Source organism: Lissotriton vulgaris, chromosome 10 (genome assembly GCF_964263255.1).
Source record: "Lissotriton vulgaris chromosome 10, aLisVul1.2, whole genome shotgun sequence".
NCBI lineage: Eukaryota > Metazoa > Chordata > Amphibia > Caudata > Salamandridae > Lissotriton > Lissotriton vulgaris.
Genome location: NC_141698.1, coordinates 546,715,613 through 546,738,706, shown reverse-complemented (window position 1 = coordinate 546,738,706; position 23,094 = coordinate 546,715,613). Strand labels below are relative to the sequence as shown.

The window sequence follows — 23,094 nt, the reverse complement described above, 5'->3', positions numbered from 1 at the left end:
GTTTTTGGCCCGAGGGTGAGCTGGAATTGCTTCTGTAGGTGCTGCCAGCTCCTGTTTTCGATGGCACGCAGATGTGTGCTGTTGCAAGTTAAACTTTAAGCTCACTAAATTTCTCCATCCCCACATATTGCCTTCAGGCTTCAAGCACAATGGCATACGGGTGCCCCTCTTAGGCACCATATCCTTACAAAAAGCGGATGCAGTGTCTTGCCATTACCCATCACAGCAGTACTCACTCATATTGTTGCACTCTTTACCCAAGGCAGCTTAAGTTAGGTTTTTTACCTCATTACCATCCACCTTTCAGGGGTGCCTGTTGCTGGCGGAAAGGGGAGCATTGAGAAAGACTATTCGCTTTTAACAAAGACGCCATGAGATGACAGCAGTTCAGGCAAGATGTAAAACCCTGGCCTCAAAGTCTTATGAAAATACAAATACAAACAAAAGAAATTGCAAAGTTGTACTGATCCATCGTCCAAATGAATCCATCTCTCCTAATCGGACACCGAGCTATTCGCTTCAGAAAAAGGAAGTGAGGTGGCTAAATTGCTCTACATCCTAGGTGACTTTCTGTTTTGACCCGATCTGGAACCAGTTTTCAATAAGGCTGTCCAATATCATCCGGCCAGATTGCTAGATCCTGTCCAGAATTTCAGAATATCCACATGACATATGTGTACATACAATGAATCTTAAATGATCTCATTTAATTTGTGGTGATCCTGAAAATCTCGCTAGGGTCCTGCCCCTGAAACTATACCGTGGCCAACCCTAGTTTGAGAGATCTGCACAGCCTCTTTCACAGCCAGGTGTGGTAAGGCACCGAGTTCACGAGGAGAGCCACAGGTCTGATGTGGCCTCCGAGACAAATATGAGCCAAAGAAAGAATGACCATATCTAATCCTATGGTAAAACTCTGCATACTTCAAAAATAGTTCACTTTTTGTATTTGTATTTTATTATAATACTTTAGAATGCATGATTGTATTAATTTCGTATTTTTATATTCATATTTTAGTCTTACACATTTAGAATGTATGATTGCATTAAGTGGCATTTATTAACGTTCAGAAATCCCAAGAATAAACTTGACAGGTGTAAAGAGGACTGCCTTGTTGGTGTTTCCATGTGTGATCCAAAATACCATTACATGTTTTCTGCTCACTTTATGAATGGTCGGTTTTATTATAGGCTACAAGCAACATTGTTGTTAAACCATAGCAAACGAGGTTTCTAATGTATAGTGTGCACTCTGAAGTGAAACCTTTTAGTTGCTGCCAAATGTTAAAGGTAACGAAAGTGCAGTGAGGTATGGTGTGCCCAGCATCACACAGGTCTAGTGGGGAAGCCGGGGTTCACGTTTTTCGTTCACATTGTTTACAATATAGTGTTTTTATACCTGTATCTAGTCTTAAATTTACTGGAAATTATAGTGAGTTGCGCGTAGTTGGTTTTCCAGGAGCTGAATTAGCACAATCTGTTCATTAACGGTTGTGAGCATTCTTACAATTGGGGAAAACTTCAGAGAATATAGCGCGAATCAGTCTCAAAAGTGAGAAGAGCCCAAACGTGATGAATATCTACAAAATGAGTATAAAGCAGCCCTGCAGATTCAAGAAAAAAGCAGTGCAAAGCCAGTAGTGCTGGTATTGGCTACAAGCCTGTTTGCGTTGCAAGTGACAGTGTTTTTTTTTTTTTTAAATTGTAATGTTTTTTTACAAAAACTATAAAACAACGAATGCCCTGAGTACATTGCTTTGGAGCACATATAATGTTTTTGAAACAGCTTTACCAAAATATTCAAGATGGCTACCAGTTTCTGCAGACGCACAGACCAATGTTTTTGTTAATACATTTTAGCAAAAAAACAAACAAACATGGCCGCCCATGTGGGCACACACAAGGACAGCCATTAAGCAAAGTGCCGAACGCCCTGCAGACATGGCACACAAGTACGTCAGTTTTACAGTGGATTAAATTCCCATTTAAAACTATGGCCAGAGCGTGCAGGGAGTTGCATGGGGTGCGGGTACTGCTGACGGTGGCAAAGGCTCGGTAGCAGTCCTCTGCGGATCTGCTGGGTATTTATAAACATTTGTTTTTAACAAAATAGCCACAAGTCCCTAGCACAGAAGGGGACTACTTTCTTTATGAGTGACGACATTGCACTTGAGAAAAGATTGCCTCAAGTGGACTGACCATATTGTGATGTGTGGTGGGTGGAATCAAAACGTGCATGACAATTGAGCAAGCCAGTGGAGGGCTAGCTCGCTGAAAGACGCTCTTGATAAGTGTCTTTTTTTTCATTAAAGAGTGTGCCAAAAACAAAGGGTCTTGTCTGACGCCAGGCTTAAAATTGCAGCTGTACCGTGCTGCGGCCCAGAGCCAGGCAGGGGCTTGGCTCGAGCGGGGTTGGAGCCGTCCTTGGCTCACGCGCCTCTGCTTGAATCAACACCCGGCGAGCCTCAGGTATTCAGACAGGAAATGACGGGGATGTTCCGAGTTTGGCGGGGCAGCCACTGGGCGCCTCCTTCTCGGCGCTTGCTTTCAGAGCCCCAGAGGCCTCTGTCCTGTCTGCTCGGATTCTTCTTCCCTGGCTCCCGCGCAGGCTTCCGCAGGAGCCCTGGGAGCTTCATTTCTAACTAATGTGGCCTACAAGGGCTGCGCCTTGAATTAACGAGGCTCGGTACCTGGCTTACAACAATGCTAGATTCCTTGTTGGGTATGCCTTGTTTTGTTACCGGGTTTTATAAAACGATAAATTGGCCCCTTTCTTACCACTTTTGGCTGCAGACAGAGGGTCTGAGGTTTGGATTTGCTCACAAACGAGTTTAGGAATCCAAAATATTTCTCGTTTCTCACTGTCCAGCAGGAGCAGGCTTCACCCTGGAGTCTCTCTAGCGTTGCCAGGCACGAAGCTGCCACACTAACGGAGCTTTCAGTTTCCCAGCCCCATCTATGACCGACTCATGGAGAGTAAGTGTTTGGGCTTCGCATTCTGTGACGAACAGTCCCTTCTTCACTATTGGAACATTGAGACTACAAGTCCCAGAAAACCTGGACTGGACCAGGGAAGCTGGAAGGCTCCTTGTGAAGAGTTGTCAATTCTCAGGCCTCTCGTCTTGTTTTGGCTCAGGCGGGCCGGCAGACAGCGGTAGCTTCATGGGTGCAGACACGCTCCCTGTGTCTTACATAAAGGTCAGGAGTAAAGCTCGCGCGAGGCGTGTTGCGGGTTGCAGCCTCGGCGGTGCCGGAGACCGGTCTCTGCCCTCCTGCCCCGTGTTTGCAGAGCCCTGGCCCCGGGAGTGTTTGTTCAAGTGGCGCTGCGGGACGAGGTGCGAGCCAAGAGTTTACAGCAGCAGGAATGTGCTGGCTACCAGTTCCTCTCAGCAGCCCTCCTCTGCTCTGACACGCACGCAGCCATTGTTACCACAGCACCCCCAGCGAGCCCGGGGACTGCAGATCCCAGGCCTTTACTTGCCACGGTGTGTCACATCGACAGTACCTGGGTGCCTCTGTGCTTGGTTTCTGTAAGAACATCTTAACCTAAAACAAAACAAACCCATACAACTAAAACAAGCCAGTCTGTTGGCTTTGCCAATGATTGTTGGCACCGAATTGTATTGGATAGTTAATATATACTTAACAACTCATTGCAATGAACAATTATAATTAAGTGATTCAATTCAGAAAAAAAGAGATTATGAAAAAGTCTGAAACTGATGTTGTGAATTAAACATTACAATGACATGTGAAAGATTGTCTCTTCCCATCACACTGCCTTCCTCTGCAAACGCTCCGCCTGAGTTATTCACTTACACCTTTTTTTCTACCAACATTTTGCTATCCCTCCATCTCCATGGGTCGCAGGTTTACTTCTTCTTTAGCTGTGTTTACTTCCATCTCCACTTCACTGCCCCTTCTGTTTTACACACACACTTGCCCCGCCAATAATCTCAGCATTTTCTTTTCCTTTGATTGTATGGATATTTTCATGGTTGTGCAGCACCTCATACACTTTCTAGACTCCGATGTATGTGTAATTACAGTATGCACAAATAGGATCATCGCTCTGCAAAGAGGCCAATCATTGAATGTGCATGTAGTCAGAACACCTTTATGACCCTTTGACCGATGCTGTGAGAAACTTGCAGTGCCTTCAGTACAGAATGCCCTATTGTGCTTCTCACACCCTGAATTCACCCAGACACTTAGAGGTGAATTATTACTCTTCCCCGCATTATTTCCTTAAAAGCGGCTCGGACTGATCATGAAGGTTGGCTTGTGAGATATCAGAAAATCACGGTGTCTCAAGCACTGCATGACACCCTCCCCTAGAGCCCATGCAGAACCGTATGATACCTAGTGTAGCATGCTCCCTTATCTAACTTCATGCTACCATGAGCAGACGAAAATTCTCCCACACAAAAGATGCTTCTGCCTCCACAAGCTACTCATTTTGCCCCCCAAAAAACAAGATGCAGGATTCTTCTCGCGATTCTTTGCAAATGCAGGGATTGAGGCCTGTGAGGGACAGCAGACTGCCAAGCCACAGTTCCTGCATACTCAGAATGTCTACTACTTTTTTTTTGTCTGGCAAATAGCACCAGAAAGTTACCAGTCCTGGATCGTTCCCTGTCCACCCCCCCCCCCCCCTCCCCCCGCAGCTCCCAGGTGTAATTTGAAGAGTGGAAGTTGTCCACTTTTCAAATCAGTAATACCTGATTCAAAGATTGCTAAGTTGTCAACAGTTTACAAACCCAGTCATAGCTGTAAAGCAGCTGTACATTGCATGATGGACTGGATGGAAGTGGGGGCGTCCCTTTCATGCCCCCCCCCCCCCCCGGTCCAATTTGCAGTAAGCCACCAGGTGTTCTTCACAAGCCAGAGACACATTGCCGACACGCATAGTACACGTTTGTATATTGTAATTTGATGTTTTTGCATATCTCAGGCTTTGCAACTGCATAACAGTTGGTGACACTTGGCTCCTAATGCCCACACTTGAAAAAGGATGTTGAACCCGCCCTCTTAGAACAATATGCCCTTGTCTCCTGCAGGAACGCGTCCACAGGACAGAACCGGAAGATGCTCCCCATCCCCTGCACGTCCATGCGGGGCCAGGAAGCAGCGTCTCCTCGGGGCTGGTACTTCAGAAGAATTCGTGCATTCTGACATTTGGAAGCATCTGCACGGTGCGATTCCAGGTGTTGGCGATCCCCTCGTCCTCTCCGAGCCCCCCCCCCCCCCCCACCCCCGGACACAGAGCCCCTCTCTTGAGCTCCCACCGTGCCCTCCTGGAAGATGCAGAAGGTGCAGGATTCCAGGCGAGCCGCCACTTGCCGAGGTATCTCAGCCTCAGACACCCCGCCCCCCGGGACTCCTCTCCTGCCACTCCGGGGGCCAGGCAGGACCTTGCATCCCGTGAACAGGCCCCCTCTGTGCAGCAGCCCCCTCCCCCCTGCCGCTCGCCCTCCCCCAGGCTAATCACCAGAATTACTGTTATTAGTGCTTTGAAATTGTTCAGAGCAATTTGTGTGTTGTTGGAAGGGGGGAGGGTGTTCCAGCTTCCCCAATTATCCATATTAGAAATCAGACTATGCTGTTGCCAGAATGGGGAGGGGGTTCCTGCTTGGCCCTCTCCTTCCTCGATAAAATAAGGGATGGGGGCTCCCATGGAAAGAGCTGCCTATGGCTACAGAAGACCCTTCCTGGCTAGAGAGGGTCCCACCTGACACAGCCCCCGCACCCCTCTCGTCTGGCATGGGAGCTTCCAGATCTGAAGGTTCTTTTCAGGGCACAGCCCCCCCCCCCCCCCGCCCCCTTCCTTGACAGATATGGGCCATGGTGGACTGAGAGGGAACCCTTGAACTCAGATGACGCTTGCTGGGTAGAAGGGGTGCCTGCTGGCGTTTTGGGGCAGAGAGGCCCCGGGGTGCAGGAATGCAAGGCCCTCACCTGGCCTGTCACTGCACGGCTGCGAGATGTCTCCATCTGCGGGGTAACCCGCCCTGACAATCCCCCTTCAGAGCCTGACCCGGGGTCAGACCACAGAGGGTTAACCCCGCATCCCCACCGCAGCCACAGACGAGGCTCTGCCCCGCCAGCGCCGGGGCGCGCGCTCCCCACTCCTCGCCCCGTTTAATTAAATCACTGGGGCAGCGGCGATGGCATCCGGCCCTTCATGAAGGCTCTCCTCAGCCCCGGCTCCGCAAAGTCAACACCGGTCGGACACACACTGACCCGCTTTGTGCTAGAAAGGAGCCGCCACATGGCACCCCAGGGCCTGGGCGGCAGAGGGAAAGGTCTGAAAAACAAACAGTGTCTGGAGTCGAGGGCTACCACATGGCACACCGCGGCCAGGAGGAGCTCGGGTCAGAATAGACACCCCGAGGGGGGAGGCGGGGGTGACTGCACGTAGAAATGCAAGAGCCCGCGGTGTCTGCGCAGGTAAGACGCTCTAAGAGCTGAGGGGAGGGGACAGTTGCTGGCCAGCGATAATTGCACCCCTCTTTCTTGATATAAGTACATTTAAATAGGCAATAACACTAAAGCATTCCTCGTGTAGCCATCAGGGTGCAGTGGTACCAGCGATCTGAGGTGCCTATTGCATCCCTTTTACATCTTGTTTATTAGCGCGAAACCAGGGGATGGAGGGGTAGTCATTTGGCTTGCATCCAGGAAGGCCCAGGCCCCCCCCCCCCCCTACTACACCCCTGCCTGCGGCCTGGACCGCCTGCTCCCTTCAAGAGACAACTAGGACATGGCTACTCCCGGCCAGCTCACTATATGAAGACCCCACCTCCAATCAGGGTGCTGATGATGTAACTATGACTGACAGAGAGCTACAGGATTTTATTCTATTTCATATTATATATAGTATGTTGAAGTTAACACTAGTTTATGTCCAAAGGATTGTACATTATTTCGTAGATTGTATTGAAAAAGTACCACCATCCTGGCCTATATATCAAGTGTATGTTAAGCATCCCTATCCAACTCATCTTCTGCTTATATACTGCACTCTTTGATATGTCATGCAGTTCAACCTCTGCAAGGCGTAACTAGTCATTTATTCTCGTCTGGAGCACTCTGTCATCCCCTGGGTCTTGTTTTTACTTCAAGAAACTGCTCATACATAAATGTATTTCCACGGGCACAATCGGATAAGAAAAATCCATTTAGGTAATAAAAAACAGAAAGTGCCTCTGCTTCTAGGTGCTGCACCGGGGTGGGGGGGGGTTTGCAAGAGGAGCATTACTCTTTCTCTCAACTGATCTAAAGTTGTGGTTCGAGTGAGCGTGGATTCCTCAAGTCTTGGGACCGAATACTCTTATGGATATACCACATCTGGTTGACTGCCGGATCAAGGTTTCTGGTTTTGGGCGGGAAAACACCTGTGCTGCGGTACCATTTGAGTTTCCACGTGGACCAATATGGGCGTTTCTGCACAAGGCTTGCTGGGTTGGATCTGTTTCGGGGGAGGGAAATTTTATGTTAGATTTTGGGTATCTCCGGCCTGTCAGTAGCCCATGGAAGGCACAGATTCGGAGATGGTAACTCGCTTATTTAAGGAGGAAGTCTGACAAGGCTTTTTCACATGTCGCAGCCCCACTTCCAGGCGATGAGCGCTCTGGTCAGACATTCCAGGGCTGGTGCTTGAAAGAGGTGCTTCGGGCAGCAGCTGTAAGCACCTGTGCTGAATCTAGTTGGTAATACCGAAGAAATGTGCTAGAAAGGGAGCTGTGAAGATCATTCCTATGCTTTTCACTTGTGGGCGAGGCTTCGCTTAACCGTGTGTTGTTGAAGCCAAGAGTGACACAGTTTTGGTGGTTTGTAAACCTCAGGCCCAGCCAATTAGTGGCCATTCAGGAACAAAGGTGAGCGAAACATGTTTTGAAAATTGGACAGACTTCCTCTACGCCCTACCCTGGCAGTCAGAATACCACCACCCGTAGGGTGCTCACGCTGGGAGCGCAATATATGTTACAGAACTAATGTAGGGTGCCGCTCGCTGAGAGGAGTTTGCCTTTGCTTTCACTGCCCTAATCCTGCCTGTGCTACAGGAGTAGCAGATCCCGGAATTCATTTGGAGCCATCAGCCGGTGTACGGAGTCAACAGCGCGAGGCCGCAGAGGAGGTGAGAGGCGCGGCCCCGGGACTGCGAGGAGCAGCTTCTACCATCCTCAGCTGTGTCCTCTTCCCTGGCGAGCCGCGCCCCCTCCCAGTGCCCGCCCCCTCTACACCTGGGAGTACTTTAGCAGTAATAGAGACGCGCAACGCGGACGCGCGCGGGGCTGAGCGCGGAGCTAAGCCCGGGCCAAGGGCGGGCCCGTTGTTGCCCGTTAGCGCCCGATAGAGACCGGACCGGGCCATCCCCCTTTCATCGACGACCCGGAAACAAACACCATGCCAGCCAAAACCAGAGGCGCCTCCAAACCGAAATCCAAACATGCGCAGGAGGTAGCACAGGTAACAGGCCCCATCGACCTGTTCATATCGAGGGTTAATGAAACAATAAACCAAAGCATAGCCTTAATGGAAAAGAGGGTCTCACTGGATCTAATGAGCGCAAATGCCAAGCGCTCATCACTCGGCGCTATAGCAAACGCCGCATCTCCAATCAATCTGTCCTCCCAAAACTGTTCACTCCCAGTGCCTCTTACAACCACAGAACTCAACACCGTTCCCTCAGTAGTTGATCTCTCAGTCACACAGTCTGAGTTAGATTCCTCATCATCATCAGAAGATTTGGAAGTAACCCCAGACCTAGCTGGTTGTCAAACGCAAGGAGATATCCAAACCTACGACAACCGACTCCAGCACGGTGAGAGGGAAAGGGCAACATCAGAAACCCGATTACCACTCAGCGAAAAATCACAAAGCTCACCCACGAGAAACTCAAACTCCCCATGCTCAAATAGCATATTGCACATTCCTGACTGTACCCTCCCACACAAGCCAATATCCAGCAACAATAACTCAACCGAGCAATGCAAGACTTGTAGAATCACATCACAAGTGCTAACCACCACTAAAGACTTACTTTACCAGTACCTAAAGCCCATCCAGCTGAGCATCAGAAACCTTGAGGCTCAACTAACAATAATATCAGCCACTCTCCTAGACACAAACACCAGGATAGATGTAAAGGGCCAGCGAAACACCACACACCCATCAAAAAAGCATAACCAAAAACACACTCAAAAAGCAGTCAATCCTACGAACCCAACACATACAATACAAGTGAACCCCAATCCATCGACAATCACACCCAAACCAGCAGCAAACGTGCCCCATCCCCAGCAGGAGAAACCATCACAACAGAAACCACTACAACAAAAAGTGCAGCAGGTAGACACCAAAGGAAAGGTTACGATACGAACCCCATGTCCAGCACAAAACCCAGACTCTAGCAGAATCCCCCAGGAGAAACTAGATTCTCAGTCCACGAATTCCTTACCTCCCCAAAAAACACCCAAGAATGCATCGGAAATCACCCCGAAAAAATACCCTGCAGTTAGACGCCCTGCCCACTTACCCCCTGAAGCTACTCCTTATACAATAGTTTTAACAGGAGTACCCGAGTTAGTAGATGACACTCCAGAAACTGCATGGTCACTTAAAAACAAGGCCATGCAGTGGCTCAGCATAAATAGACCTCTTGAATCCCACCTATCAGGAGGAATCACGTCAGCACGTAGGGTAGCCTGGATAGGCAAAACCAAGAAATCAATACGCGGTGACTGCATCATCGTAACATGCAAAGATCCCGCTACGGTTGACTATATATGTGCCTGGCCACAACTCGAGAAAAAAGGGGGAATAGACGCCCGCCACCTTTCTCTTTTTTACCCCCCAACGAAGCAACAACATAATCCCCCTCCCTGGGAATGGCACCATCCTCCAAAAGGCTCACGGAACCAGGACCAATGGCGTCAAACACCATGGAACTGGGGTTACTTCCCACGCGAGTACCCTGACAGGGGGGGGCCAAGAGAAAGGTTTGCCGATAGCCAAGTTCCATACTGGCAGGACAGACCTTACTCTGCATACGAAGGTTGGCAGGGTTTCCCGACCCATAACCGTTATGAGTGTCTCGACATGGTCGATTGACCACCCATGGTTGATCCAAACCAACCTATAGCTGCCTCCCTATACTCAGTAGATGCCTCTCATTTTCCAGTTCCTAATAAGCACCAGATAATTCCACCCAAACAGCCTGAACCATCAGAGACCCCAACGACCCAGCAAAATAACCCTTTCACCCTCCCTTTCCCAGAGAACCCGGGCACGAGCGCAAGATCATTCACTGAACAAACTTTAACCACCGAAACCTCTACCAGCAGCAAAATTGAATCCGCTATTTCGACTGTCAATGAGGCCATTACCGTTGGCATAGCTTTCTGGAACGTTGCAGGTCTAGCCGGTAAAATAACATGCCCTCAATGGCTGGAAATAGCACGAAGCCATCAAATCTTGTGCTTACAAGAGACCTGGCGTCTATCCCCTCTCCACCTAGTGGGATACAAGACATTCTTCACTAAAGCAACGCCAAGCATAATGGGAAGACCAAAAGGTGGTCTCACGATCTACTTCTCCAATACCCTAGCAGTTACGGCAAAATTAACAAAAGAAACACCTGCCTTTCAAGTCATCCAAATCACGCACCATACCACTGCATCGAGGAACATCCATATACTCATAAACTATTATAATAACATAGGCACACAGGACTGCTGTACAAATCTGGATGAAATGGTGGCTCATATATCTACACTTCAAAACGCGAATCTGAGCGCGACAATAAAATATATTTGGGGAGGCGATTTCAACCACCCAATATGTCCAAATCACATAACTGGGACCTGTGGCCTACAATCTGTATTCGGTAACCCGATTCCTCACTTCGCACATACTCAAAGTGGAAACAAGCTGAACGAAATTGTATTTACTCTGGACCTAGACTTCGTAAATGAGCTAGTGGACCCGGCCCAGGAATTTCAACCCACCTTCCATGGGAGAGGTTGCACATCCACTATTGATTTCATCCTAGCCTCTAACACTTGTAAGAACTCGCTAAAAAACTACTTAGTAGGGTCCAGCCCGATCAGCGACCACTATCCTCTAAGCGTGGAGATCACAATGGAGAAAGTAGGTCCTCCTCCAATGAAAATTAGTTCTCTCGACCAACAAACAATAACATTAAATAAGAAGAACGGGTTCGCAATTAAATGGGCTAAAATTGACCCCGAGGCGACCTCGCAAAAAATATTTGAAAAAACGCACCCCTGGCTAAGGGACTGTCTGTCCGCAGAGGCCTCCCCTGAACTAATCATTACCTCCTTCCATAACATTCAAGGGGCTATAAGAGATGAGTTAGTCAAATACAGGACAAACAAACCCTCATCCCAAACCAAAAGATGGTTTGACTCAGACTGTAGAAAGGCCCTCTCGGCCTTAAAAGAAGCCCTTCGGCAGGAACCAAGAGACACTCAACTAATTTCATCCCGGAGGAAAGCATACAATGAAACCAGGAAAAATCGTAGGCGCCAGATTAAGAGAGACCTCTGGTGCCAATTACACGAGAGCGCACTAAAAAAGGATAGCATCAGTTTCTGGCAGACTATTAGATCACCCTTTTTGGATAATGATACCGATCCAAATCACCTCGACGTAGCAGTGACCGAGAACGAATGGGTCCTCCACTTTACAAAAATTTTCGGCTCGCCATCTGACACACCTCGAACAGAACGCGAGGCCGACGCAGAGAATCATTTTCTTCCCATTAACTTACGCTTCACCGTCACCGAGGTTAGAAAAGCAATTAAAGCGTCAAAAACTGGCAAGGCCCCCGGCCCAGATGGGGTACCCATGGACTTGTTCTTACACAACAGTGACTATTGGTCGTTAATAATAACCCGGTTAATGACCGCAGTCGCCCAAACCGGTCTCCTTCCGTCATGGTCATCATCCACTCTGCTCCCAATATTCAAGAAAGGGGACCGCAACGACCCCGCGTGCTACCGGCCGATCTCTCTTCTGGATTCCACGGGTAAAATTGCAGGTCGACTACTCCTGGACCGCCTACAAACTTGGGCCAAGGTAAACAACATCTTCACTGACCTGCAATACGGCTTCCAGAAGGGGCTAGGTACGGTGGAGCAAGCCCTAAACTTGACCCTCCTGGCCGGAAAATATGCCCACGCAAAGGAAGGGAAAATCTACCTGGTCTACGTAGACCTGAGCGCGGCTTTCGACTGCGTTCAGCATGCAAAGCTGTGGGAAATTATGTCGAATCTTGGAGTAGATCCAGAGATACTGGCCTTTCTCAGGGGCCTATATACCAACGCAGAAGGCCGAGTGCGTTATGGCATAGGCGGCGACCTGTCACGTCCTTTTAAAATCACACGAGGTGTAAGGCAGGGGTGTGTACTGGCTCCCTTCCTATTCAATCTATACACCAACGGGATTGAAAAAGCAATGTTGGCAGGGAGTCAGGACCTCCCGCAAATAGCACGCCGCCCTATACCCATTCTACTCTACGCTGACGACTCGGTCATCCTGGCCAGAACAGCCAATCAACTCCAACGACAGTTGAATAAATACGTGACGTTTATGGACTCCTTGGGTCTAAAAGTTAATGCAAAGAAAACATTTACAATGTCCATAGGACCCAAACCCGGGAATTTAAAATCCATATACATAAACAACACTAAGCTGGAAAAAACGTCAGTATATCCATATCTGGGTATACTCGTGGACGACTCAATGACCTGGCGAAAAGCCATAGAAGCCAGAAACCTTAATTTTCGTCGAGCAACATCCGCACTCTGTGCCTTCTCCAGGAAACTAGGCAAACCTGCTCCGTCAGAACTTTTAACTTTATACTATGCAAAATGTCACAGTGTGGCGAGTTACGGAGCAGGCATCTGGGGTTACGGGAGCATTAAACAACTGCAGGCAACGGAGAATGCCTTCATTAAATACGTTCTGGCCCTTCCCCAAAGCTCCCCGATTTTAGCATCACATCGAGAGCTAGGGATGGAATTTGTGACAGACACCATACGCTGCCAGCCTCTCATCCTATGGTACCGCATATGGTGTAATCCAGAAAGCCACATATCACGCTCCCTCATCACAGACTGCCTTACCCTAGCTCACTGGAGAAAAATTCCCTGGCTCAACTATGTCTTTAAATTCTTTCATGATCTTAACCGTGAGCAATACTTTTTCGACCCACCTTCAATTGAAGACATATCAAAGAAACAGTTGAAAGAACTGTGTATAGCTCATTTGAGAGAACTTCGCAATCAGGCGGAGATAGTGAAAATACAAAATGAAAAAATCTCCCAATTGCAAACAGAGAAATTGATACAGCCTTACCTTACGTTCTTTCTCTCGAATTACGAAAAGTTTTTATTGACTAGACTCCGGTTTGATCTTTTTTTTCGCTTGGTCTCATTTCCAGAACAGAACAATTGGTCACGGAATATGATTTGTTGTCCATGTGATGGGGCCTCCAAGCAATCAACGGTCCATGTCACATTGTTCTGCAAATACTACAGTGTAGCCAGGAAAAAATGGATTCTTCCTCTTCTACGCTTAAGCGGCCATAGAAACACATATCCAGCGCTTGCTTACCTCCAGTCGCCGGCAAACCCACACGAAGCCAAAATGACAGTGACCTTTTTAAAAAAAGTAATGACAATTCGACAGGGCATTGTCTTATAAACTGTAATACGTAAATTTCAGTACAAAAATGTTGGTTACTTTTCTTAAACTGTACTTTTTATGATTATGCAAATTTTAATAATCGAATAAAAGTTTATGAAAATACAGAACTAATACTGTGTTTCATACCCAACGGTGCTGAACATGAGCCCCTGGAGTACTGGCACAGTGCCGGCAGGACCATCTGGATCTCAGTGTGACCCCCTGGAACCTCTGTGTTGCAACGGTTGCTACTGTGCTCCATTTGTCCAGGACACCATGCTTCCCAGTCCAGGGCGCCCCCAGATATCATTATCCGCTGAGTTGCTGCAATCGTTTCAATGGAAGTTATGAATGACCGTAAGTCCCAGATGACATTAGATTATTTAATCGAACACCAGGTCTGAAAACACGGTGACATGAAGGCATGACGCTTGATGGCAACCTCATGCAGAGATGGTGGCCGTGGCATTTCCTGGCAGTATAATATGTTTTGGTGTCTTTTCGGCCGCTAGCCTTGGCATTACTAGGAGATCTGTGCCACTGATGTGCTCTGAATTCTCTTGTTGTGCTGGCCCAAGCATTACCAATGGAACTGCGGTGTGATGTAACCCTGGTCACATATGCTGCTAGCTCAGGTATTGCCCATTGGTTTACTATTCTGGGCCCTAGGACGCTCTTTGAATGCGCGAGCCATGGCTGGCCTGGGCTATCCTGGTTCACTCGACAGGTTCCCTTGAGTGCGGACTGACTGAACTGCACCGTCCTCGGGATGGTTCACATGGACCAAATGATGAATACTGTGGACAGTGAAAGGCGTGGGGGCCTATCCTCCCCAATAGCCAGATGTGGCGAACCCCCATGTGAGAGGACATTCTGGTCTGTCCAATCAATCTGGGGTTTGTAGAGCGCACTACTCACCCGGGAGGGTCTCAAGGCGCTTGGTTGGGGGGGGGGGGGGGCGGGGGGCAGCTCCAGATCAGTCTAAGAGCCAGGTCTTGAGGTCCTTCCCGAACGTGTGTCCAATCTGGAGCAAGTGTAGGCCACAAGCAGTCCTGGGGCGGACCAGGGATGGCACATCAGGATATGGTACACGGGGAACAACAGTGTCAGTGCCAGCACTCACTGCAGAGATTGAACGTGGCTGAGCGCTGTAATAACCAGGATGGTGGTGGGTGAGGAAATAAACAGGACTTTGAGGGCAAACTACGTCTGCAATCAGTGCTTGAAATGGAAAAAAAGATGTGCAGGTACTCTGTTTCAGAGTACCTGCTTGTTTCTGAGAAGTGCAGGTACTCTCCAATTAAAAGTATTACATTTATCTGGAGAAGTGCCGGTACTCACCCTCTCAAAACAGAAAAGTGCCAGTACTCAGTACCGGCCCATTTAAAGGAGTGCCTGCAATGGACTCTCAGAAAGGAAGTGGGCCCCACAGTGCTGCGCCATTCCTCTGGACATTTTATGACGGACAGCAGCCTAAGGACACTGAGAAGAATGGATAAGAGGCTACTGACCGCAGTCCGGCATGGTGGGGGTCGAGAGGGCCCCGTGGGCACGGAGTGAGAGAGAGGGCCCGTAGACACGCGACTCAAACAGGACCCGGACTGAGAGGGAGATCGGTGCATGGGCGTACATGGCCCCCTTGCAGTGTTACGTTAATTCAGACATAAAATAGGAATAAGATTGTTGATCGAAAGACATCGACTTGATCTTTCGAGTCTAGGAAGGATCCAAAATACATTTGTGGAAATCATTGTATATGGTGCTCACAATCACATACGCCCTGAAGAAGTTCTGGTGTTCAGAACGAAACGCGTTGGCTGTTGATTCTCTTGACAAATTGATATAAGAAAATAAATACGAATTGAGTAAATATCAAGTCTTCTTGCTTGGAACAGGACTCTGAGAAACCGGAATTGACTGTATTACATTTGAGTGGTGCCCAAAAACTTGGTGATAATCATTTTGGACTCATGTTTCACGTGTGGTGCCCCTGGACAGAGGGCATCAGTTTTGCAAGTGACACACTGAACTTATTTGTGAAATAACTATTTTATTTTTGGTCGATACGAGATTGGTGCTATATTTTGGTGCTCATATCCACTGTCCACTTTCTGGTCTTAGAGGGCCCGTAGATAGCCTGGTTTGCTCCCAGGATAGGAAGCGGGTCTTTGGGGGGTGTGGATCGGAGGTTCGGTGATGGGAAGGCGAGGCGACTGTTTGTGGGCACCCCTGGGGGCACAGTGGATGCAGGAAGCCGAAGTAAATGTGGCTGTAGGACAGGAAACAGCAGGGAGTCCCAGAGGCAGGGACCATGAAGGGCCGTAGCCATCTCAGACCCTCTTCTTTCTGCGGGGGTTTACCCTGTCAGTCAGCAAGGCTGAGGTCAGGCAGGGGGCGTCCCGGGACGCAGGTAAGGTGCATGAAGTAAACAACACCCCCTCGGCTGCCAGGCCACAGCAGCAGGTGCAGCCGAGAGAGCGGGACCCCTGAGCAGGCACCGGCTGCAGGTCGAGCAGCACAGGACTTCAACCCCTAATCACAGGAGCCAATCACAGCAGCGAGGCAGCCATGGTAACATGTCCACATGTGTGTTAGCACTGTGCTTGGGGTCGCACGCTGACATAACCGTGTTTTGTGGAGTGCCACCCAAGCAAGTCCCACGTCACCCCCAGAGGTCCACGAATCCAAGGTCACGGGATGACTGCATGCCATCAGGGACGCCATTCCCGCCCAAGCCTGCAACGATGAACGTGAGTCACTCGCTTCAGCCGAAGTGGACGAGGACTACCACACCCCCAGGATGAATTTGGTTTTCAAATGAATGTCAAGGATTCTAACTAACTGTCTGTCCCCTTTAACAGTGAGCAGTCAGGGAACCCTTCCCCGAGCCCGCAGAATAGAGTATTTAGGGAAAAGGCTACTTTCCTGACGGAAAATAATATTGTGTAGGTGTTGGGTACTTGGGCTGTACTCGTGGGCACGAATATATGATTATACCACGATTTCAATTACCATGCATGGCTTTACCACGCGAATTTTACATCGCAAGTGGCTTTACCACGCTGGTATTTACAACGTAGGATTTTACTACGCGTAGAAACGTCTTACCTGCACGTCTTTCTCTTCGAGCCCTTACTTCCATCTTCCATGGAAACAAGCGTCAAAACACGTATACCAAAATAAAAAAAGGACTGCTTTTTTGACGTACACGGCACGTCTTTGGGGGAGGCACTTTCCTTTTTCTTCGGTGGTACTGAAGTTCGTTTTTTTTATTTTAAGTAATCCGCTCCTTTGTTTGCCCCCCTCCGAGCCCCCCCCTGCCCCCCCAAGCCCACGCAGAACGACTTGAAGGAATACCACGTCTCCCCCCCCAGCCCGTGGTAAAGACGTCGTGGAAGGCACCCTCGTTGTAAAGAAGTTTGCGTGGTAAGTGTCACGTGGTAAAGGTTATTAGTGGTAATGCCTTCGTGGTAAATGATGTTTTCAGGAGCACGCGTCAGTAACCTATCCAGTTTGGGTTTATTCTTGACTACTAAAATTGATAGTCCTACATTTCGCATCATAAATTCAGCATCAGGTGTACCGGGTCGCAGAGAATAAAAATATGTAACTCTATGGGTCAAACAGGACGGAGCGAGGAAACTTATTTATGTTGTTACACAAAACCCATAACTGGCCGGACCCGGAGCCAAAGTACTCGTTTTAGCTAAATTTACTAGGTCCATCAGTGATTAGCTGCTACAGTCGAGATGATCTCCTTGTATTCCTGAACTTGCAGTACTGGTTATTTTAAAATCAGGACTACGAATCCCAGAATGCAAATAGAAAACTAGACTGGAGCAGGTAGCGAGGCACTGGGTTTGGTGGTGCTCTTAGTTCCACATTCCACATGTGTGGGTTTGCGTGTGTGTGTGTGTGGTGGGGGGGCGGGGGGGGGGGGGGAGCATACAGCGTTCTGGTATTTTAGATTATTTATGCACTATTCGTTAAAGGCAGCGACTGGCAGGCAAGTACACTGATACTGTGTCCCTCCCCAACCTGCCGTTTCTAGGTAAAAGCCTGGTAAATGAATTAACAAAACATTACCATACATGCCAACATTTGAGAAGAGCAAAGAGGGAGATTTTTAAAAAAAATCGGGAGACTGGGACCTTGAATCGGGTTACTGGAATGTATGGGCTTTGGAAGTGTGCTGCTGAAGGATTTGACATTTGAAACACAAATGCACGTTTTTTTCATACCTTTCAGAAGCATGGAGCGCAATGGCAGGCAGAGAGAGGGTGATGCAAGTGTTGTGCAGTGCACTGGCCTGGTAGGTTGCTGGCAGTGCATGCCCCACCCCGTGTGACAGCCCCGGCTAAAACAGCTTCTTGTGCACACACCCAGACCCCCCCCCCCCCCCAACCAATACTTCACAGGTCTTTAAACGACCATTCCCTTGTTAATTACGATTTGTTGGTTTTTCACCCCTTCTAGAGCCCCTGCATGGCCACTCTGACTATTGCTGGAAGAATTGGCACTTTACACAATACAAAGCCCTGTCAGCTGAAACCCAGAGGAATCGGGTTTTTGCTTGCAGGAATCGGGAGGCGGGAGACTAGCCTTGAAATCGGTAGTCTCACGCCTGAATCGGGAGGGTTGGCATGTCTGCATTACACGCATTGGTGAAAGTGAAGTGTACACCCGCCTGGAGAGCGTTCCCTGGCGCCACCGTGGGTGTGGAAAGGAGTAACACACTTGCAGAAATGTGTCTTTTCTGAATGGTTTCGAAGTGTGTACATGTGTGACATTTAGCTTTGATACAATTCGTCTTCGTATCACACGCCTTTTGTTTGCTACATTTTTAGCAGGCCTTCAAAATGGACCGTTTTACACAATGTTCTTTATTTTTGGGTGCGCAGCGTTCCTTCCTTCCCCATCATCCACCCTGGGGGCGACGGTGAAAATTAAAGGAGGAAGCGGGTGGAAAAGGCGGGGAGGGGCAGTGAGAGGCATGACTATGGAAGTGCCTTCCCTGGGTGGTCTGCCATTTATTGCAGTATTATCCTTCTACCTGTGTTTGGTACTCGTTTGTAACATGCGCACATCACTTTTCTCTTGCAACACACTGTTTGCTACCTCTTACATTTTGTTTGCTTTAGATACTTGCACAAGTGCCACCACTGCCTACGTAACGTTGTTCTTGTGTTTGAGTGTCTGCCATATATTGCAGTACTATACCTCTACTTGTACTTTGTACGCTTTTGTAACCCGCACACATGTCACTTTTTCCTCCTGTAATGCACCCTTTGCTACCTCTTGTATTTTGTTTGCTCACAATTGTCATGTTTGCCTCATGCAACTTAATGTTTGCTTCTGTAATGTGTTCACTTGTAATGTTCTCCTCATGTATCAGTTCTGTTCCTATTGTGAAGCGCTCTGACGCCTTCGGGTAAAGTCCGCGCTATACAAAATACAAAAAAGCATTAAATAAATAAATAAAGAGAAGTGGAAGGACAGAGTGTGAAGGGGGCATGGGGCAGAGAGAAAGAGCAGTGGGAGGAGAAGGCGTAAGTAGGGAAGATGCAAGGGGAGAGGGAGTGTGAAGAGCCGATGAAGAGGGGAGGGCACGCGTGTAAGGAGGGGGGGGGAGGCTAAAAAGTGAAACACGTACGAGAGACCTGGGAAGGTGGGACGATGTGAAATGGGGAGGAAGCAAGCGGGTACGATGGAAGGTCCCGGGGAGGAGGCTAGGGAAGGGAAAGATGGGAGCAGACAGGGAGAAATGTGAGAGGACGGAGAGGAGTCCGACAAGTGAAGGAGCAGACGCGAGCGAGGGAAAGTGCGTCGAGCATCCGTGAGAGGGTGTAGTGGTAGAGAGTAGTGAAGAGTGGGAGTGCAGACGTGGAGAGAGCGGAGGCGGGGAGGGGCAGCAGTCCCTGGCACAGAGCAATTCATGCGGCTAGTCGAGAATCAGATGAGTGGCATTACGGAATATTAATTGCCCTTGTCCAGCACGACTCTGGTGCAACTTTGGGCACACGGTCAACCTTGGTACAGTATCCTTCACACTCCAGGTCGTTTGACCACACTGGAGTTGGAGCTTTTACAGCAGAGTAGACGATCACAGTGCCGTACTCAAGCACAATCCAGAAACAGCATTCCGCGCTCGATAGTGCAACACTGTGCACTTTAAGTCCTCTCACAACACAAGTGCATGCGACCAGACCCCTCACACCCCCGGGCATACAGCGCCCACTCAACACTGTTAATCCCTCTCACAGCGCTATGCTCAATAGCAGTCCTGGACACCCTGTCACCTTTGGAACAACTGTGTACCTTTTCCGTCACTGATCATACCCGTGCACACTCGCAGCACTGCACACTTTCAACGCGGATGCAGCAGTGTGCACAATGTCACCTCTCTCGCTGCACTGTGCACCTGGCCAGTGAGTGTGCAGCGCTGCCTGGTACAGTCCGTGCGCATTTTCATTGGCGCACAGATCCTGTACAGAACTGTGCACGCTGCCAGCCCAGTCCTAGCACTGCCCGCGCTGCCAACCCCGGTACAGAACTTTCCAACTCTTTACCCGCTCTACATAACCCACCGAGCTACCTTCCCGGGGCTGGGACCGCCTAGCTTGCAGTGGGGTGCACAAAAGGTGCCCGTGTGCCTTTATACACCATCTGCACTTTTTCCGCCGTAGCGCTCAAGCCTGAGGACACTCACCCAGCCAGCATCAGTCTGAAGTTTGCCATCCCGGCCTCGGCTCCGCGAGTCCTAGAGTTGGAGATGCCCAGGGGCTGCCCTAGCCCGTGCCCAGGTACCCGAGGGGTGTGGCGCAGTATCCCGGAGTGCCAGCACCTTCCCCCGTGCGCGCCTCACTCACTTAGCTCCAACCCTCACAAGTCCCGGCCGGTACACTTGGGCTCTCCGAGAGTGCGGCCGGCTTTAAGAGGTGGGAGGGGCATGGCGGGGCGGGGCAGATACCCGGCCCCGCCTGCTGGAGCCGCAGCTCTCACTGGATGCTGCGGGGCTGGGGGAAAGTGAAGGACTAGTGCACTTCAACCCGTTCCAGGGGGTGCGGAGAGCCCTGGACCACAGGGAGGAGAAGGGGAGGATGCACTGGGGCAGAATGGGGGGGGGGGGGGGAGAGCCCTGGACCACAGGGAGGAGAAGGGGAGGATGCACTAGGGCAAAATGGGGCGGGCGGGAGAGACTCTGGATCAAGAGTGGAGAGAGGCCACGGTGGAGGAAGAGAGGCCACGGTGGAGGAAGAGAGGCCACGACCGGTCGGGGCAGCGTCACAGCACCAGAAGGGAAGCAAGGCGCGAGGGCAGGAGGAGGCAGAACCAGGGGCAAGGGGCTATGGCACCGGGGCAAGAGGGGTCAGACCTCAGAAGGAAAGTGCGTGTGGCCAGAGAGGGCAGAGTAGAGTCCGAGGCAAGAGCGAGCTAGAGCCCTGCAAGGGGCGAGCCAGAGACCTCCGGGAGGGAGGCCAGGACCAGGCCAGGAAAATCAAGACTAGGCCATGGGGAAGGCAACGAAAAGAGGGCTGGTTTGGAAGGGCGGTGCCAAACGAAGGAGGGAGTCCGTGCCGGGGTGAGCGGAAAGTAGGCTATTTATTTATTTATTTTATGCGTTTTTATATAGCGCGGACTTTACCCGAAGGCGTCTGAGCGCTTCACAATGGGAACAGTAATGATACATGAGGAGAAAATTACAAGTGAACATATTAAGAAAGCAAACGTTCAGTTACACGAGACTAAAGTGACAATTGTGAGCAAACAATATACAAGAGGTAGCAAACGGTACATTACAGGAGGAAAAAGTGACTTGTATGCAGGTTACAAGAGAAAACAAAGTACAATTAGAGGTATAATACTGCAATATATGGCAGACACTCAAGCACAAGAACAAACGTCACTTGTGCAAGTATCTAAAGCAAACAAAATGTGAGAGGTAGCAAACAGTATGTTACAAGAGAGAAGTGGCGTGTGCATGTTACAAACGAGTACCAAACACAGGTACAAGGATAATACTGCAATAAATGGCAAACACTCCAACCACAAGAACACACTGGCAAGGCACTTCCATAGTCATGGAGAATAGAATTTTCAATAATGGGGGGTCTTCCTTCAGATAATAGAGGGCGTGGATTAAATTTGGAGGAGTCTTTGGAGGCACTTAAAAGCAAAATTGATCAGGCTCAAGTTTCAAAAGACCTTTATTCGAATTTCGTAAAAATTCATAAAAGCAGCAACAATAAACAAGCATTAGAAATGCAATAGGTCTTGCAGCATTAGAGTTAGTGCATTTAGAATTGTTTATGGGTTTTTTTTGTAAATCTTTAGCATTTTTGTTCCCTGTAGCCAATGCTAAAGAAAAAAGCCATAAACAATTCTAAAAGCTCTAACTCAAATGCTCTGAGACCTATTGCACTGTGTGAGGGTGAGGAGTTGAGGGTGAGTGAGGGTGAGGGTGAATGAGGGTGAGTGAGGGTGAGTGAGGGGTTGAGGGTGAGTGAGGGGTTGAGGCTGAGTGAGAGTGAGGGTGAGTGAGTGTGAGTGAGGGTGAAGGTGAGTGAGGCTGAGTGAGGCTGAGTGTGAGTTAGGGTGAGGGTTTGCGGGTGGGTGAGGGTGAGGCTTTGAGGGTGAGTGAGGATGAGTGAGGGTGAGTGAGGTGTTGAGGGTGAGTGAGGGTGAGTGAGGGTGAGTGAGGGTGAGTAAGAGTGACGGTGAGTGAGGGGTTGAGGGTGAGGGGTTGAGGGTGAGTGAGGGTGAGGGGTTGAGGGTGACGGATTGCGGGTGAGGGGTTGAGGGTGAGGTGTTGAGGGTGAGGGGTTGAGGATGAGGTGTTGAGGGTGAGTGAGGTTGAGGGTGGTTGAGTGAGGATGAGTGAGAGTGAGGGTGAGTGAGGTGTTGAGGGTGAGGTGTTGAGGGTGAGTGAGTGAGGGTGAGGTGTTGAGGTTGAGTGAGGGTGAGTGAGTGTGACGTGTTGAGGGTGAGTGAGGATGAGTGAGAGTGAGGATGAGTGAGAGTGAGGGTGAGTGAGGTGTTGAGGGTGAGGCGTTGAGGGTGAGGCGTTGAGGGTGATTGAGGGTGAGGGTGAGTGAGGGTGAGTGAGAGTGAGGGTGAGTGAGGGGTTGAGGGTGAGTGAGGGTGAGTGAGGGTGAGTGAGGGTGAGTGAGGGTGAGTGAGAGTGAGTGAGGGTGAGTGAGGGTGAGTGAGGGTGAGTGAGGGGTTGAGGGTGAGGGGTTGAGGGTGAGTGAGTGAGGGTGAGGGGTTGAGGGTGAGGGATTGAGGGTGAGGTGTTGAGGGTGAGGTGTTGAGGGTGAGGTGTTGAGGATGAGGTGTTGAGGGTGAGTGAGGTTGAGGGTGGTTGAGTGAGGATGAGTG

At 49.6% G+C, this 23,094-nt stretch overlaps 2 protein-coding genes across 3 annotated transcripts in view; one reads left to right on the top strand and one right to left on the bottom strand.

Moving 5' to 3' along the window:
- The window catches only part of VASN (vasorin), a 55,239-nt gene extending 34,617 nt beyond the window's left edge, over positions 1 to 20,622 (bottom strand). Inside the window, exon 1 of the mRNA XM_086941397.1 lies at positions 20,426 to 20,622. Coding sequence (XP_086797523.1) covers positions 20,426 to 20,454 — 29 coding nt within the window. The 5' untranslated portion in view covers positions 20,455 to 20,622. The remainder of the gene's footprint in view (positions 1 to 20,425) is intronic.
- LOC147688502 (coronin-7-like) overlaps positions 1 to 23,094 on the top strand; it is a 1,252,182-nt gene that overhangs the window by 577,359 nt on the left and 651,729 nt on the right. The gene's annotated exons all lie outside the window — the stretch shown is intronic.